General features: G+C 48.6%; 1 protein-coding gene across 4 annotated transcripts; it reads left to right on the forward strand.

Annotated features, from left to right (window-relative positions):
- The first annotated feature begins 1,979 nt into the window (after positions 1-1,979).
- On the forward strand, positions 1,980-16,455 carry SRP68 (signal recognition particle 68). 4 transcript variants are annotated; one of them, XM_086473502.1, is made up of 17 exons: positions 1,980-2,028; positions 2,083-2,178; positions 4,216-4,282; positions 4,833-4,946; positions 5,893-6,088; positions 6,859-6,941; positions 7,170-7,279; positions 7,647-7,729; positions 7,975-8,115; positions 11,385-11,483; positions 11,813-11,877; positions 12,188-12,347; positions 13,039-13,133; positions 13,376-13,505; positions 13,936-14,011; positions 14,835-14,887; positions 15,360-16,455. In XM_086473502.1, the coding sequence occupies exons 1-17, from the start codon at positions 1,995-1,997 to the stop codon at positions 15,585-15,587; spliced, it is 1,830 nt and encodes a 609-aa protein (XP_086329628.1). In that variant the 5' UTR covers positions 1,980-1,994; the 3' UTR covers positions 15,588-16,455. The 4 variants fall into 4 exon arrangements, with proteins under 4 accessions (XP_086329628.1, XP_086329626.1, XP_086329625.1 ...); XM_086473500.1 differs by having other exon boundaries at positions 1,995-2,019; positions 2,086-2,178; XM_086473499.1 differs by having other exon boundaries at positions 1,995-2,178.

The following is a 16,455-nucleotide window of genomic DNA, read 5'->3' on the forward strand; positions in this document are numbered from 1 at the left end:
CCCTCCGCCCTGGGGGAAGAGCAGAGCCAGCTCTGCGGCGGGAATCCACGCCCCGAGCCAGCAGTCGACAGTTTTAGCCTCCCGCTTACAGACTCCAGAGGAAGAGCGAAGCTTCGTGCCAGCAGATGAGGAAGGTGGCGTGGCAGAAACGCGCCTGTGACAAACCCGACGGCTGCTGTGCCATCGGGGTGGGTCCCTCGGTGGGCGATGTGCACGGGTGTGCACCGGGGCGTCTGAACGCGGGTGCCGCAGCACCAACCTAATCCAAGTCTGCCTGAGCCGAGGAGCTGTCGTTTGTAAAACACGCGTCAATTGACATGTCAGGTTCAGGCATCGTCCTGAAACAGTTTGGTTTGGGTAAGGAATGGATGCAGTGGAAACCCAGAGCAGACAGAAACGGCTTGAGAAGATTTGGGATGGAAAGCTGCAGCTTGAGGACTCGGGTTTTGTTTTTCCCCTTTGAGCTTTCGTGTCCACAAGAGGGAAGGAGAGCTTTGAAATCAGGAATAAGAGGTCGTAGCTGAGCCCTCTGAAGGGAAGAGGAGCAAAAATTGCTGCTTGCAGCCTCGCAGAGCCCTGGGCTGGCAGAGACAGGCCTGGAGGGGTGAGCCCAGTGGGAGCAGCCGTCATAATGCTCCATGGTATAATGGCTGTTTGTGTAAGTATTTAGGACAGGACATATTCAGAAAAGGGTTTGGTGGTTGTCCCTGAAGAGGTATCTCTCAGTTTGGTTCAAATATTTAAACCCCTTGTGCAAGAGGACCTGGTCAAAACTGCTTCCCTCAGGTTTATACCTTTAAATAGCTGCAGGGAAGTGTGTCTGGATTTGGGTGCGTTTGGGGCTTTTAAATCACCAGAGGGTCTTTTCTTTTACCGGGTATTCAGTCAGACAGGGGTGAGGGTGCTCCCTGCTGCCCTACAAGTGCTGTGGCTGAAGGTGGGAGATTTTGGCCAGCGCTGGGGAGTTTAAACCCGCTCTCCTAAAGGGCTGCCCAGACCAGCAGGCTGGAAGGCGTCCCAGGAAGGTGCCAAGGGAAAGAGAGGCTCCCCCGGGATGGCCGCAGCAGCACGGGTGGCCCTGCACCAGCCAGCTACGGCATCGCCCCGATGAGTCCCTGCTCCCAGAAACAGGCACCTGGCAGGTGTTTGAGGACCAGGGTGGGTACATCCACCTTAGCCCCTCAGCAACTTGGCGTGAGCCGTCTCGGCCCGGGCACCAGATGGATTTGTAAGGACTCCCTCCTGGCTGAGCCTCCAGCCACGGACACGTCCTCGGTCCTTTCCCGGGCTGCTTGGTTGATGAAGGTGCCACCATTTGCTCGAGCCTCCTCCGGTCGGTTCAGCCAGAAAACCTCAGAGCCAGCCCTGCAGAGCAGATTTCCATCAGGGTCTCCAAACCTGCACCCCAAAAATCACACTTATTCTGCTAGGAAAGGCACGGTTTCACTGAGTTTCACCTGCCTGGCTGGGGCAGAGCCAGAGGTTGAGCAGGAGGGACATGGGGAGGCCATGGAGGGTCAGCCCTGGGTGGGTGAGGGGGTCAGGGCTGGGGAGTCTGATCCTGGGGCTGATCCGGGGGGGGGTGATCCTGGGGCTGAGGGCTGGTTTTGGGCCTGGGCGGGGAGAGCTGGAGAGGATCAGCGCTGGGGTGGGTGAGGGGGGCATGGTTGGGGGGGGGGGCTGATCCTGGGGGGTAACCCCGGGGCTGGGGGATCAGCCCTGGGGCAGAGGAGGGGGCTGCAGGGTGTCAGCCTCGGGCTGGATGAGGGGGGCAAAGCCAGGAGGGCCCGATCAAGCCGAGGCGGGGTTATGTGCGGGATGTACCCAAATGCCGGGTGGGAGCCCACCGCTGCCAGCCACCCCTCCCTCCCGGGTCCTCCCCCATCCCGTCTGCCCCCGCGGCGGCCGCGCTCGCCATGGCCTCGGCGCGCTCCTCTCCCCCCTCCCCGGCCCATGATGCAGCGCGGCGGCGGCGGCGGCGGCCCGGGCACAAGATGGCGGCGGAGCGGCAGGGAGCTGGCGGCGGCCGCGGCGGGGCGGGAGGAGGCGGCGGCGGTAGCGGCGGAGGAGGAGGAGGAGGAGGAGGCAGCGGCGGCGGCGGCGCGGAGGAGAACAAGGAGAACGAGAGACCGGCGGGGCCGCAGGCCGGTAGCCTCGGCGACAGCCTGGGCCTGGAGAGCATCCTGCGCCGCGGCGGGAGGACGTGGCAGGCCCGGCCCCGTGGGCGGCGGGGGGGACGTGGCGGCCGCTGTGGGGAGCGCGGGGGCCCGCAGGCCCCGGGCGGGCACGGCCCACGCTGCTCCTTCCCCGCAGGAAGGGGGTCGGGCGGGGTGGCGGAGGCGGCGCTGAGGGCGGCGGGTCTGCCCAGGCCGGGCGGCCCCGTGCCTCGGGAGGGAGCCGGGCTGTGAGCTGGGGCCGGAGCCCCGGCGGCGCCGGGCGGCGCTGGCCTGAGCGTGTCGGGGTTAGCGGTGCTGGTGTGGGCGTGTGACGGGTGACGGCACCGTCCCTGGCGGTGAGGGTTTGGTTTGGGTGAGACGGGGGAGTCAGCTTTGCATCTCTGAGGTGCGGATTTGTTCTTCCCCTCCGCAGCTTCTGCGAGCTGGGTGACGGCTGGCCTCGGCCGTCGGAGCAGAACTCTGCGCTGGGCTGCGAGCTTTAGATAAGAGCAGGCTGTCAGTAATCTGCTGGCGGTAACGTTAGTGCTTGAAGTGGGCAATAGTGGAGAGAATAAATCTGAACAGGTACGCTGAGGTGGCAAACCAGCTCCTCCAGATTGAGCCCTTGTGAAACCTGATGTGGCGTGTAGCGCTTATGGCATTTTTGTGTGTGAAACTTGTATGTGAAACTAGTCCAGCTGCACAGCTGTGATGGAGCTGAGTTTTATCTTCTGGGTAAGAGGAAAACCCAGGTGAAATAAGGTTGCAGTTTTTCATTTAGCATATGATGGGTGATGTAAGGTTAGTAACTATTGAGTAAGATGTGCACGTAGTAATGGCCCCGGTAATGTTACTAATAACTAAATCAATGAAAAAGTAAATATTGTGAATTCAGTGAGTAACTGCACAGGATAAAAGACAGTCTGAAAAAAAAAAAAAAGAAATCTTAGGTAGACAGAAAGGATGAGGAGTGCTATGGTGAAAACACTTTGATGGATATCTGCCATTTTAAACTTTAAAAATCTGGTAGTTTCTTTTTCTCTTGCTATAGTAGCAGTGTTTCTTTTGATGGGGTTATTGTATAGCCAGGTTTTGGTTTTGTGGTTTGTTTTTTTTCTTTTTAAGGCTTCTTGGTAAAGCTTAAAAGGGAAATTTTGGGGCATAAATACATAGAGCACAGAGTTTTTTTGTTTCTGGTGGATGTTTTACTTCACAAAATAATCTGCCTTATAAACTAAATGAATAACATCAACAAATTTACTAGAATACAGCATGGTTTTATTTGGTAGAGTAACTAGTGAATAAACTATGTACAGGATGCACAGAAATGAGCAAATATTCTAAAGAATGCAGAGAATGGATGGAAATCATGGAGTGATGCTGTTGCAAGTTACAGGCCAGTGCATTCTGTCATGAAGTGCTTGTTGCAGTAATACACAGTAAGACTAGAAATGTGTTGGAAAAATTGAGTAGAAAATAAGCCCTGTGAATGCTTCCCAAAAGCTCTTTTTGTGAGGCTCTCTGTGTTTCAGAAAGCAGTGTGTTTGTGGAAGCTGTGTCAGGAAGGCAGCAGTGATTCTGCTCAGTGTACTTCTGTCCTTTTCCTGAGAGGTGGGACACTTAAGGGCAGGAAAGCTGCTCTCCATTTCAGTTTTGCCAACAGAACTGTGCCACGAGTGTGGCTGGGGGGGCGGTGTTGGCGTAGCTAGGGCAGTCAGTGCCGTTAGCCTAGGTGTGTCTGATGGCATAGCTTATGATAGCTCCTGAAATGAGCTCTGGTAACAGCAAGACTCTCGTGGGTGTTTGTAAGAGGTGCTTGTGGTACGTCTTCGTCCTGGCCTTGATGACAGCCATACAGCTCTGAAGTAAGCAGTGGGGTCGTGAGGTCTCTTAGGACCGTCAGTTCTCTCAGCTGAGCCTTTTTAGGAGGTTTTTGGTGCCCCTGCGCTCAGGGCGTGTGTGCTTAATGGAACCTGTAGAGTTCCCTGCTGATGCTTTGGGGTAGAGCAAAGAACCGGTAACAGACCGTACTGTCAGTCTGCCTTAACGCCACTCACAGTCCTTCAGATCGTGAAGGAGTCTCAGCAGCAGCACGGTTTGCGACATGGAGACTTCCAGAGGTACAGGTTAGTAACCAGTGTGGATGTCCTGGAGTTACCAGCGCGGCTTGGCTTAACTTCCTTTGAGATGTGAACCCCCTGCAGCAGGGACAAAAACGATCTGCCAAGTACATACCCCTTGGCAGGTTGCTTCGTGGGAGGCGATGCACGCTTTTGCCATTAGGTGTGATGTGCTGGGACTGTTCCATTCAGGAGGGGCAGACTGGCTCTCGTTTCCCCATTGCCCTTTAAGAGCCTGTTCATTAACACCTCACCGATAGGCACGATGCCCTTCCAGAACTGAGTGTTCAATAAACATACATAAAGCAATTAGATAGTAAGGAGAACATCATGCTGATTTTTCAAGGTCAGGAATTATTACATGTCTTCTTGCCTTTCTTGTAGTCTATTAACCACTGGTTTACAGTAATGTCTGAACTACCTCTTACTTTATATCCTATATGGAGTTCTTAGTTGTTGAAACATTGCCTGTCCCAGCCTTTAGTCCTTTTTTCCTGGTTGGAGAGAGCAGTAAACAGAAACAAAGTTGTTCTGACTGTGGTTGTCTTTTCTTTAGGGGTTATTGCTCCCGTAGGCTAAGGCGGCTCCGAAAAACTCTCAACTTCAAGATGGGAAACAGGCACAAGTTCACTGGGAAGAAAGTGACTGAAGAGATTCTTTCAGATAACAGGTCAGTCAGTGGATGGAATCGAGCGTTCAGTATATTAATGAATGGTTTCTTTCATTTCAGTGATTTATTTTCATGTGGGTGTGGTGGAAAACTGTTCTGTACAATATACTCAGCAATCTTTCTTTTCAGAGATGTGTGTTGTTGATACTAATAAAAGATGAAAGTTCAGGCTGCAGTGCAGGGGGAAGAGGCGCTGCTCAGATCCTGCTTCATCATGTGAATAAGCGAGAGAAGAGGGAGCAGCAGCAGCTTCTCCTCCAGGATAGTTGGGTTCTTTTCCTAATCGGTGAACTACTTTGGTACTGAAGAGGAAATGCTTGTTCACATCTGTTGCAAGGTAGCCATGTGAATGCTGATACTGTAAATGGTGTAGCCAGCGAGGTTGTGGTTGGAGACATAATCCCTTCCCTTTGAACAATCCCTTGGATTGCAAGTTTTACTTAGATTTTCAAAACGTGGTAGAATGCTCATCTGATAGAGTATGTGGAGAATGGCCAGGATCTTGGGCTCGTTTCCCGTCTTTAAGAAACGCTTGAAATGTCTGCTGTCTCGTCTTCTTTTGTGGGGAAAAAGAAAACATGATGCTGTCTTCACCTGTGTTGGTAAGAAGCCGGGTGTGTTAGCTGGTGGGAAACCAGACATGCTTACCTGTGTGGAACCAGTTTGAAGAGCAACGTAAGATCATAAATCCCTTGTGTTTGCAATGTCTGTGGTGCTACGGAACGATACCAAATTCTCTTCTTCAGTTGGGGAACTACATTTATGTAGTGAGAAATACAGTGGAAAAGAGTTGGGAATAATGCTTAGAACGTTAAGAAATAAACGCCTCTGCCTCTTATTAACCAAGCTGAACTTTTGTTACTAGACGTTGCACGTGGCAAAGAACTAGTGATGTGGTAACGCTTGTTTGAACGTCATTTTTTTGTGATTTTCTGCTGCCCCACAGGTATTTGCTGTTGATTCTGATGGATGCAGAGAGAGCCTGGAGTTATGCCATGCAGCTGAAACAGGAGGCCAACACAGAGCCTCGCAAGCGATTTCACCTGCTGTCTCGCCTGCGCAAAGCCGTGAAACACGCTGAGGAGCTGGAGCGACTGTGTGAAAGTAACCGAGTGGATGCCAAAACAAAGCTGGAAGCTCAGGTAACCCCTGATACTTTGGTCTTGTTTTACAGCAAAAGCTGAACAAGAAACCTTTGGGGTTTGGGTGAAGAGATTATTCTCATCTAGCAGTAGATAATCAAAGTTGACTGATTCTCAAACTGGATAATGTCTCCCTTTGAATAGCTTGGGGTTGTTAATGCAGCTGCTGGAGCTGCAGAAATAACCAGTGGCACCAGCAGAGGTGAGGGCCTGGTGTTCAGAAGTTGATTAAGTGGATCAAATGATTGTCCTTGCTTTGAAGAGCGATACAGCTAATAAAAGTAACAAGAATTGAGAGAGACTAAGATGATCCAACGCAGCCTAAGAAACTATGCTTTTTTGTTATCTGTTTAATTGCCCTAAAGCAGCCACCTAGAACACAAGATTTGTAGCTTCGGCTCCCAGAACAGAGAAATCAACCGTGTTAGGACACCAGCCTCTTTGAACAAGGGGCTGCAGCGGTACCCGCTTAATTAAAACTGCCATTTTGTAGCTTATCACTGGAAAAATAGAGTTCTGTGACATCAGTGGGCTATGCTGATTGCACAACAAGCCAGAAACATCTTTGCTTTCATCTCCTTAGAAATGTAGCAGCATCAGTTAAAAAAAGGTGGGTAGCTCGTAACCAGTTGTCTCCTGCGGGAGGACCGAATAAAAAAGGACAGGGCTTAATCACTCAGTGTAGGTCTCGCAGCAGCCTTCGTGCTAAAGGTTGTACAAACGAGGCTGTCGGTCTTGGGGGAATGAACTTGCCCTTGTGCTGTCCGCAGGCGTACATGGCTTACCTCACGGGAATGCTTCGCTTCGAACACCAGGAGTGGAAGGCAGCAATGGAGGCTTTCAACAAATGCAAGTGAGTTTCCCCCACTTCACCGAGTTCATCTAGTAAATAGCAGTGGACAGTCAGTTGATACACTGTGTGTGCAGCAGCTCTGTGAGTTGCCGGGTGAATTGTGCGCTCAGCTGGGAGGTACTGCTGAAGGCACAGCGTCCTCCGGAGTAGAGACACAAGCTCTTCCCTTAAGATAGCATCTCACAAAATGACGTGTACTGCAGTGCTAATACTTATTCTTTGCTGCAGGACCATATATGAAAAACTGGCCAACGCCTTCACAGAAGAACAAGCTGTCCTGTATAACCAGCGGGTGGAAGAGATCTCACCCAACATTCGCTACTGTGCCTATAATATTGGTAAGGAAAGGGGTGGTACCTAATCTCCAACAAAGAGCAGGGCTTGTTCACAGGAAAGGAGTATTGACTTGGTAGTTAAATAGTCGTCTAAGTGATATTGCAGTGAGTCTGTAGTATTTTGGGCAAGTTCTGCACACGTTCTGCTCTGTTTAGCAGTGGAGAAATACACTTATTTTGCACCAGTGCTTGTGGTTTTGTGCAAAAAGACAAAATACCAGTTGGCAGTAGTTCGCTTATGAAGTCAGAATGAAATTGCATATTTATCCCCTTTGTCCCCAGATTAATCAATCTGTTGATTAGCTTTCCTATATTAAAATAATTCGTGAACTCAGATGGAAACATGATCTTGGTTTGTTAATTCTCTCAGGTGACCAGTCTGCTATGAATGAGTTGATGCAGATGAGACTGAGGTCTGGTGGCACTGAAGGTCTTCTTGCAGAAAAACTGGAGGTAACCAACTTGTGTGCTTCAAGTTGAAGCATTCATATCGCTCTGTCGAGCACAAATATTGCTGCAGCGCTCCATTCAAGAGCCAGAACTTACCAGAAGAGAGCAAGCAGGCCTGGGCCTATGGGAAACCACGCTTTCCTAAAAAGCCCTTTGATTTCGAAATCGTCAAGTCTCATGTGAATTTGAAAGGTTCGGTTTTGGATACCTGAACGGTCAAGCTCATGAATTCCGTCCCTTCTTCACAGGCACTGATTACCCAAACTCGAGCCAAGCAGGCAGCCACGATGAGTGAGGTGGAGTGGAGAGGAAGAACTGTTCCGGTGAAGATAGACAAAGTGAGGATCTTCTTGCTGGGGCTGGCTGACAATGAAGCAGCCATTGTTCAGGTAACCCAGAAGCCAGCTCTGGTGCTGATGTTCTGTCCCCTTTCCTTCAATATGCGAGATAATACGTGATGCCTGGACTAAAAGAGTTTTCTCAGACTTGGGGTTGGAAGGCTGAAAGTAAAAGTGGGAATATTGACTGTAACCCAAAGCTGAAGTGTCAGCTGGGGGTGGCTCCCACAGTACTCAGTGGTAGTCTGGGAGATCTGTTCTGAGTATTACTGCTCTCTTGAACACTGTGTGCTGCCCAGAAGTGCTGCCTCTCAGTGGCAAGGTGATAAGTATTCTTATTTGTAAGTCCCTTGGAAGTGGAGGTTACAGTTTTAAGAGTAACTGGTTTGGAATTACTGTTCCAATTTAAGTATCTTGCTCAAATGCTTCAACTTCAGAGCAACCAAAAGAAAAAAAGATACGCATCGATCCCGTTTTTTCAGCAACAAAAAGCAATTTGCCAGGTGAAGCAGGCGCTGTGGGATTCGTAGCATTCTCTTCTTGACTTATGCAAGTCCTCGAAAGCAGGAGCTAAATGTCAGGATGTAAAGCGATGTCAAATGTAGCAGTTCTGAAACACCTGCAGTGGCACACGCGGTGCGTATCTTTAGTATGGCAGCCAAGTTTTCCACGTGGGGCTTTTTCCTTGGATATGGTGCCCAGATGGTGTATTCTGCTTCCCAGTGCCTGCGTGCAGCACCCTTGCTGTTTGAAGAGGCAGTGAAAGGATCTTTAGTGACAATCATTGCCCTTAAAGATGGGCTTTTTGCAGCATCAAAACCCATTTATCACCAGAATAACGGTGATAAATAGAAATACAAATGATAAAATGAAAACCCTACAAAGATAGAAGGTAAGTGGGCCAGAGAAGGAGACAGTGTGAAGAAGAGTGATTTGAGGAGTGGGCTGAACAGGATCTGGCTGGGTAGAAACATCAGCATTAACCAGTCTTGTCATAATGTTAGGAATTTTATGTTGCCGTTTGTTTTCCGTCGGTAGTACGGCAGTACGGCCGGCAGGTGGAAGTGCAGCTTAGAGTTCCGTGTTCCACCATCTAGCGTCCATCCCGGCAGGCTGGCAGTGGGACCTTTTCAGTTTAGGTGCCCTCTGTTCCATAACGCTGTGGCAGAACAGCGATCTGAACGGGTTTTCTTCTTGCTTTGTGTTCCTTGGAAGCCCTGACTAAACAGAGGGGTTTTGTGGTACCGCATCACAGCTAGCCATGGTGCGAGCTGGGCGTGCAGCAGCAGTCTTTACCTTCCCAGAGGGCTGTGTCAGCTGTGGCGGGCAGTCCAGCTTCACCGAAAGGCGCTGTGGTTCCTGGCGTCTTTGGTGCCTCTCCGGTAGTCTTTGCTAAGCTGAAACCCTGACATGGCAGCAGTGCTCTTCAGGGTTTGATCAGAAGCAAATGTTTTGTGTAAAAAACGGAGGTTCTCGGCGCAATGATGCCGTTGCCCTCAGTGAAACAGGAGAAACTGAACAAATAAGCCAAACTGAAATACAAATCCAAGTTTAAAATAACTTATGTCAGCTCTTTTGTAGACTTGAATGCATGACTTCAAGAGCCCATTGATTCTAACAGGGTAGAAGCCAGAAGGCTAAAGGGCAGAGCGACAGGAGCGTGCTTCTGTCTGATATTGCCTCAAGGAGTCTGCGCTCATCTCTGGTGACTAGGACTGTGGCAGAAGTGCGTGGTGATAACTTTCAGAGATGATGCACAGTGTTTTAGAACACAGAAGAAATCAGAAGTGAGCGCTCCTAGACCTTCAGAAATGGGTTCAGTGGGATCAGTTCCCTTGGTCCCTCTAAGATGAACCTGTGCTGGTCTATCAGGGCGCTTGAATCGCCGGCCGTAGCGTTTGTATCTCAGTTCTGTGCGCTGATGTCTGCCAGATCAGAACATAGGTGTATTTATGCATGGAATCAGCTTAACCCTAGGAGTTTTTGCTTAGAAAGGAAAGCCTTTATTTAATTTTCATTGCACGGCCCAGCCCTTTCCCTGTTGGTGCTGGACTGATGATCTAGCTGTGTCTGTTTTCATTTTTGTGCATACAGTGAAATTGCTGTGCTTCTCTGGGTGAGGTTGAGAATGCTGTCAGACTCGTCTCTGATTATTCTCAGTAGTTAGTCCCACCTTAAAAGTTCTTGCAGCAAATCTTAAACCAAAACAAAACCCCCAAAAACCCGCTTTCATCTCCGGTCAAGATACCTGAGGCTTTGTGAGGGAGCAAAAATAGCGTTCCTTAATGGTGGGTTTGCAAACCCGAGAAGATGAGAGGCAGGGACTACAGAGCTCTACAGAAGATAAACAAGCGAGCGTGTTTGTGAGAGTGTTTTATTCATTTGGGCAATTGCAAATTTGTTACAGCAGAGTTCATCTTATGTATTGCATGACGTGGAAGTGGTATAACACAGTGCTGATAGCCTTTAATCCCTCCTTCGATTGCTGAGGTTGAGGTTTGTTTCTGGGCAGTTTTCTCGTACTGAATCAGTAAGAGCCGTGCGATCCCCATCTGGTTACCTTCTCGGTCACCTGAACGGGAGTTGAGTCTGGTTTTGTGTGCGTTTGTTTAATTTAGTAGCCAGCCCATTAGGCAGAGATCAGGCTTCAACTTGCTTTTTAAAAGTCGCTTTCAAGTCCTGGTTTTGGTGCAGGAGGCCAAAAGCTGCTTCATTTTTTTTGACAAAACTTGTGGTGACAGCAGAGCAGCACTCGGTCACTCCTGCGACTAAAATACAGAGTTACTTCAAAAAACACTTCAAACAAGCACATTATTGCTACTGTGAGCATTACTAGAGTGGGAGTGTAGGAAAGATAATCATCTACATGTTCTTTCCACGTGAGAACAGTTAAATCAGCATAACAAGAGCCGTCTGCTGTTGGTAGTTTGCCAGTTCAGTAATGCTCAGCCCTTCCTTTGTTGCTGGGCCTTTCCCACAGTGCGGTCCAACCTCAGCTGTTCTCGGAGCAATGTGAGTGCCATCCTGGAAGGGCAGGGAGTTGCTGGGAAGGTAGCTGTTGCAGGGGGGGTGGGTGTGTGTGTGCTAGGCCTTCAGTGCTACTAAATTCTCAGCACTGACCACATTCCCTGCAATTTCTGGCACTTTGCCCCTAGAACATGTTGCAGACAAGTGCAGATTGGCGTTCTGGCTACCCGTGAATCTTAAAGCCATAATTTGGGCGAAACTTTGTTTAATCTCCTCAGTTAATTCTGGCGTCATGGGATGCAAAATGTAAAAATTTCTAATAGATATTTGTCTTAACTTTCCTTTGCTCTTAGGCAGAAAACGAGGAGACAAAGGAACGTTTGTTTGAATCTTTACTCAGTGAGTGCAGAGATGCCATTCAGGCTGTTCGGGAAGATCTGAAACCAGACCAGGTGAGCAGCACGCAGCAGTGTTTCTTCTTTCAACAACATAGCGTTTCTTTGGGACTGATTTGTTATTGTTAAACTTGCTTAATGCTAAAAGTGGCTGGGACTTCTTTAATAAAAAGCAGCAAAATGGTCTATCACCTTCTAACTTAGTCTCTTCAGAACTGGAGAGGGTGAATAGCAATGTAGAAGCCCTCATTCTTTTGCCTGGAAGTCTGTTATAACTCCCCTGGTTTACCCAAACCTCGAGCTGTTTCTGTTGTTTTTTTTTTTTTTTTTCCCTTGGCACTCAGTTTTAAGTAAATCATGCAGCGTTTTGTCCCCAACTTTTGCAGAAGCAGCGTGAACACTCTCTGGAAAATGATTCTGGGAAGGTGTCCAACATCCAGTACTTACACAGGTAATAGGCAAACATTGCTGCCTGTACTAGTGTGAAGAAGTCATGCTTTTGTGTCAAGATTTTATGTTTGTTTGGTTTTGGTTTATGGGGGTTTTGTTCTGGGCCTCTGAGATCTCGAAGGATGACTGTACGGATAAGGATCTGACTTATGCAGCTTCGAAAATGTTTTACTTCAGACTCTCGGTGTTGACCTTTCAGATGTTTTTTCCCCTACTAGTATCAGCTTAGACTGAGGGGAGGAGGTTTTGCAGAGCAAAGAGTAAAGCCTGAGCAGTTCTGACGGTCTGGTGATGGTATTTTATCTTTTTAGCTATTTGACTTACATCAAGCTGTCAACAGCCATCAAGCGCAACGAGAGCATGGCGCAGTCTCTGCAGAAGGCCCTGCTGCAGCAGCAGCGGGCAGAAGAGGATGGCAAGCGCACCCCCCGGCCTCAGGACCTGATCCGCCTTTACGATATCATTTTGCAGGTAATGCGGGGAAACCAAATCTGATTCTTCATAGTGACCAGAGAGCTTTGGTACGAAAGGGTGTGGTAGAAAATACAGCAGGGCCCGTAAACTGCCTGTGAGGTCTGAAGAGCAACTGGGTACCTGCAGTTACCTCGCTGAAGGTGTTCAACATCCACGTGAAACAAAGAACCCTTCTAGCCGTGAACAGAAAGTGCTGCTAGAGTGGGAGCCCTTGGTTGTACGCTGTGATGCAGCTTTAGAATCGTTATTTCTGACTGCTTTATGCAGCCCCCTGATAGCTGCCTTAGTTTCTGCTGGCCAGAGAAAGTAGCAGCTAAAAATACTTCAAATGTTCTTGTTCTTCATAAGCAGTTTCTCACATAAATTTTCTGTGAACTGTGGGAGCCTGTGGCTGAAGCAGTTGTGAATGGGAAAGGGAAATGCCTTGTGACAGAATTACTTTGTGTGAAATCTGAGGTGTCTTTGTCCTAATTCCTGTTTGTGTCAGGAACTCTGTCCCGAGGGCAAACTTGCACAAGTTTCAGTGAGTGTCCTTCGCAAGGTTAGCATACTGATATAATTGGAAAACTGGAAACTTATTTCCATGGGAGTGTACTGTTGACTTGTTAAAAGGGGCAGCTTTCTCTTACTCCAGCAGATTCCAGAGGAAAACAATGCCTGCATTTGTAACTGACTCTCTTTTGCCCAGAACCTCGTGGAACTGACACAGCTTCCTGGCCTGGAAGAGGACAAGAACTTCCAAAAAGAGATTGGATTGAAGACGCTTGTGTACAAAGCTTACAGGTGACTGAGAAACTGCCAGGTTTTCTTTAGCAGGCATCACATCTTCAAAGGTGGTTATTCCAAAGCTCTCTGGGCTGTGCAGTACTTTGATGGGGTTTCTTCTGCCTTTCTGTGAACTGAGGGCTGGGTGCTAAGGGGAAGCTGGCCAGTACTACTTCATAATATCTCCTGTTAGCAGTCGTTGGAGTTGGTGAAAGGTACAGGTGACAAACCCGTCAAGGATCCGCTCTTTACTGTTGCAGGTGTTTCTTCATTGCCCAGTCCTATGTGCTGGTGAAGAAATGGAGTGAAGCTCTTGTGTTGTATGAGAGAGTGCTGAAATACGCCCGCGAGGTCCAGTCTGGAGCTGGAGCTCACACGAACAGCTTGAAGGTAGGAACCCAGTGCTGTGTGTGGAGGGAGCTGAAGTTTATGGAGAAGCTCTGTCCTGGTGTTTATTGCCAATGAGGTGCCAGGCCATTAAAAGTTCAAGGCTGATCTTTAAGTGGGGAGAAAAGTAATACAAGCGTGACTTCTTGGAACGTTATAGTAGAGACTTTCTAGTGATGTGGAAACGCTTCAGCTGGCCCCTTGCTTTGGAGGAGAGGCAGGCTTGCTGTAACAACTCCGTATCAATTTACCACTTCTTCTCACGTGCTGTACAACAGCCTGAAGGACTGTGCTGTAGCTTTTCCTCTTCTGGGAAGGCTTGTCAGCACTAGGACTTAATTTCTTAGTTCTTAACTTTGTCAGGTTTTACCTTCGCCCTCACTCTTAACCTGGCACATTTCAGGCTCTCAAATAATTTTCTTTAATGCTCCAGGAGCTGCCTGATGTTCAGGATCTGATCACTCAAGTCAACGCAGAGAAATACTCCTTGCAAGCAGCAGCTATATTAGGTGAGTTGCACAATTATACTTAGAGCTTTAACATCTCTTGAATAATGGCCGTGCAGCTATTGCATTCCTTTTATTTCATTTCTGAAGTTCCAAGTGGTTCTCCCCTTCACTCTAATCTGTGTAGGCTCTGGAAAACTTGTGGGGGTTTTGTTTTTTCCCCAGTTCTCGCTGTTTCTAGCTGTGTGTAGTGCAGCTGGGCAACCAACGGCTAGACGTTGGCATCTTGCTGCCTGCCCAGAGATGCGAAAACCCTTCACCTTTTTGGTAACCCGCAGAGAACGCTCTGTGTGGTGTGCAGGTTTTTTGCAGCGAACAAGTTGGCCTTACTCGTCCCAGTTGTGCCTGGGAAAACTAGTGAGAAAGAGGGGGAGCGGTGATGTGCTGCTCTCTGTCCGTGTCAGTCAGGTTAGTGGAACTTTGGGGAAATGGATGAGCTTTGTGATTTCTTGGGCTGCTATTTTTGCTGTGCCTGCTGCTGGAAACCCCAGAGAAGTGATGGATTGCCTGGTCTTTGGTAGCCTTGATGTTGCTTTAACAGTCCCCGCTGGGGTCGTCTTGTCATCTGCTGCTTTGTGCTTAACTCGAGTCTGTGCTTCTTTCATGAGCTTCTCATGACAATGTGAAGGAGCAGCTCTCTGTCACTGGAGAGCTGTGTTGGCTGTAGATGAGTACGTGTCATCCTCTTAGTCTAGAAAGCAAGTCGATTCTACTGAAAATACTGCCTTTCATATCCCAGAAGCCAAGGGCAGCTGACTCCTGAGACAGTCTTGCTTTATGCCACGATCTAGCCTTTATTCTTACTGCTTTTTCTTCAATTTTGCAGATGCAAATGATACTCATGAGACCGAGTCTCCATCTCAGGTCAAGGATGGCAAGGTAAGAGCTGAGCGCTCAGGCAAACTCAGTAAAAAGATGAACTTTACTTTTAACCCGTTACTTGAGCGTCTCTTACGACTCAAGAAACGCCACGCTGATTGGAGTTCGGTCATGACTCGGGTATTTAAGAGAATTTATTAGGCTTGTTTTCCTTCTGCAAGTCGTGAAGGTGGCTGCAGGGTGGGGTTCCTTGGGTAGGAGCTAGTCAGCTGCTTCCAGCTTCTAGTGTGGATCTTTTTTTTTTTTTTTCCCATCATTCAGCTTTCTCCCTGCCCATGGGAAGGTTTTCTAGAGATCCTGCAGCGATGCTTTGACAGGGGTTCGAGTTGTTTTCAAGGGCCCAAGATGTCACACAAGGGACCTTCAGCTTCTGATGTCTCAGTTGCTGTTTAATCCTCTTTGCTTGTTTGACCCCTGTCAGCTTCGATTTGACATGTGTGTTAATTTGTCTTTCTGCATTGGTCTCTTTCAGCCACTCTCGGAACGGTTTGAGACTTTCTGTCTGGATCCTTCTCTTGTCAGCAAGCAAGTCAGCCTCGTGCACTTCCCTCCGGGCTTCCAGCCCATTCCATGCAAACCCTTGTTCTTTGACCTGGCCCTTAATCATGTTGCTTTCCCACCTCTGGAGGACAAGGTGGAGCAGAAGGCCAAGAGTGGCCTCACTGGATATATAAAGGGCATCTTTGGATTCAAAAGTTAACCAGGACCCCCTGAGGAACAGAGGTTTTATTCTGTGTTGAAGGAAAAGCTCCAAGAGGTTCTAGGACACAAATATCTGCACCTCAAACCGACAGAGGGAAGTTTCACCATCTTCTTCCCTGTGTTCTGTGTATATGTCTGTGCACTTACATTCTCTCCCAGTGTATTAAAGCCAAACAATCTATTCAGAAACACACGTACACTATAAATAGCTGAAAATAATCTGGAGCACAGAGAAATTCCATTCTGCTTGGAGAAGTTGGAGCTTGCTTTGTGTCCAGTGGCCTGTTCAGGGCTGGTACACATCTACTTGCCACGGACCAGGGGTTGGGTATAATTTGATTCTTCCTTCTGCCCCGTTACATGACAATATAATTTGATATTTTGATCTAGAAATCGGGGTGTGATGGGGAGATGGGCAAAAGCAGACGCAGAACTAAACCAGCAGGGTGAGGCTGCCTGCACAAAGGCTATGAAAGAGTAGCCAAGGGGGCCAACTTCTCCTTCGCTTTCCGCTCCCAGAAGTCTGTATTTTTTAAAAATGTAACGTTCAGGAATGACAAGACGGAGCCTCTTTCCTTATCGGCAAAGCTGGCAAATACCTTGCCGAATGTTAATGGTTACCCCAGTTGTGGTGGAGTCTAACCTGGGTTTGTACTCTGGGCCAACAGGATCCTTCTCTATTGAAACACGTTTTGTTAAATACCCAAATGCAGCATAGAACCTATCCCTACAAGGCTTTTCCTGGGAAACTGGCTTCATGGGTGGCTTTAGAAATAGCTACTTGCTCTTCACGGGAAGGTGGGTCTCTCTGTTCGTTTTGTCTCTGATCTAAACCTCGCCTGAAAACAAGATGATCTTTTTCTGGA

Source organism: Leptosomus discolor, chromosome 15, assembly GCF_034619465.1.
Source record: "Leptosomus discolor isolate bLepDis1 chromosome 15, bLepDis1.hap2, whole genome shotgun sequence".
NCBI lineage: Eukaryota > Metazoa > Chordata > Aves > Leptosomiformes > Leptosomidae > Leptosomus > Leptosomus discolor.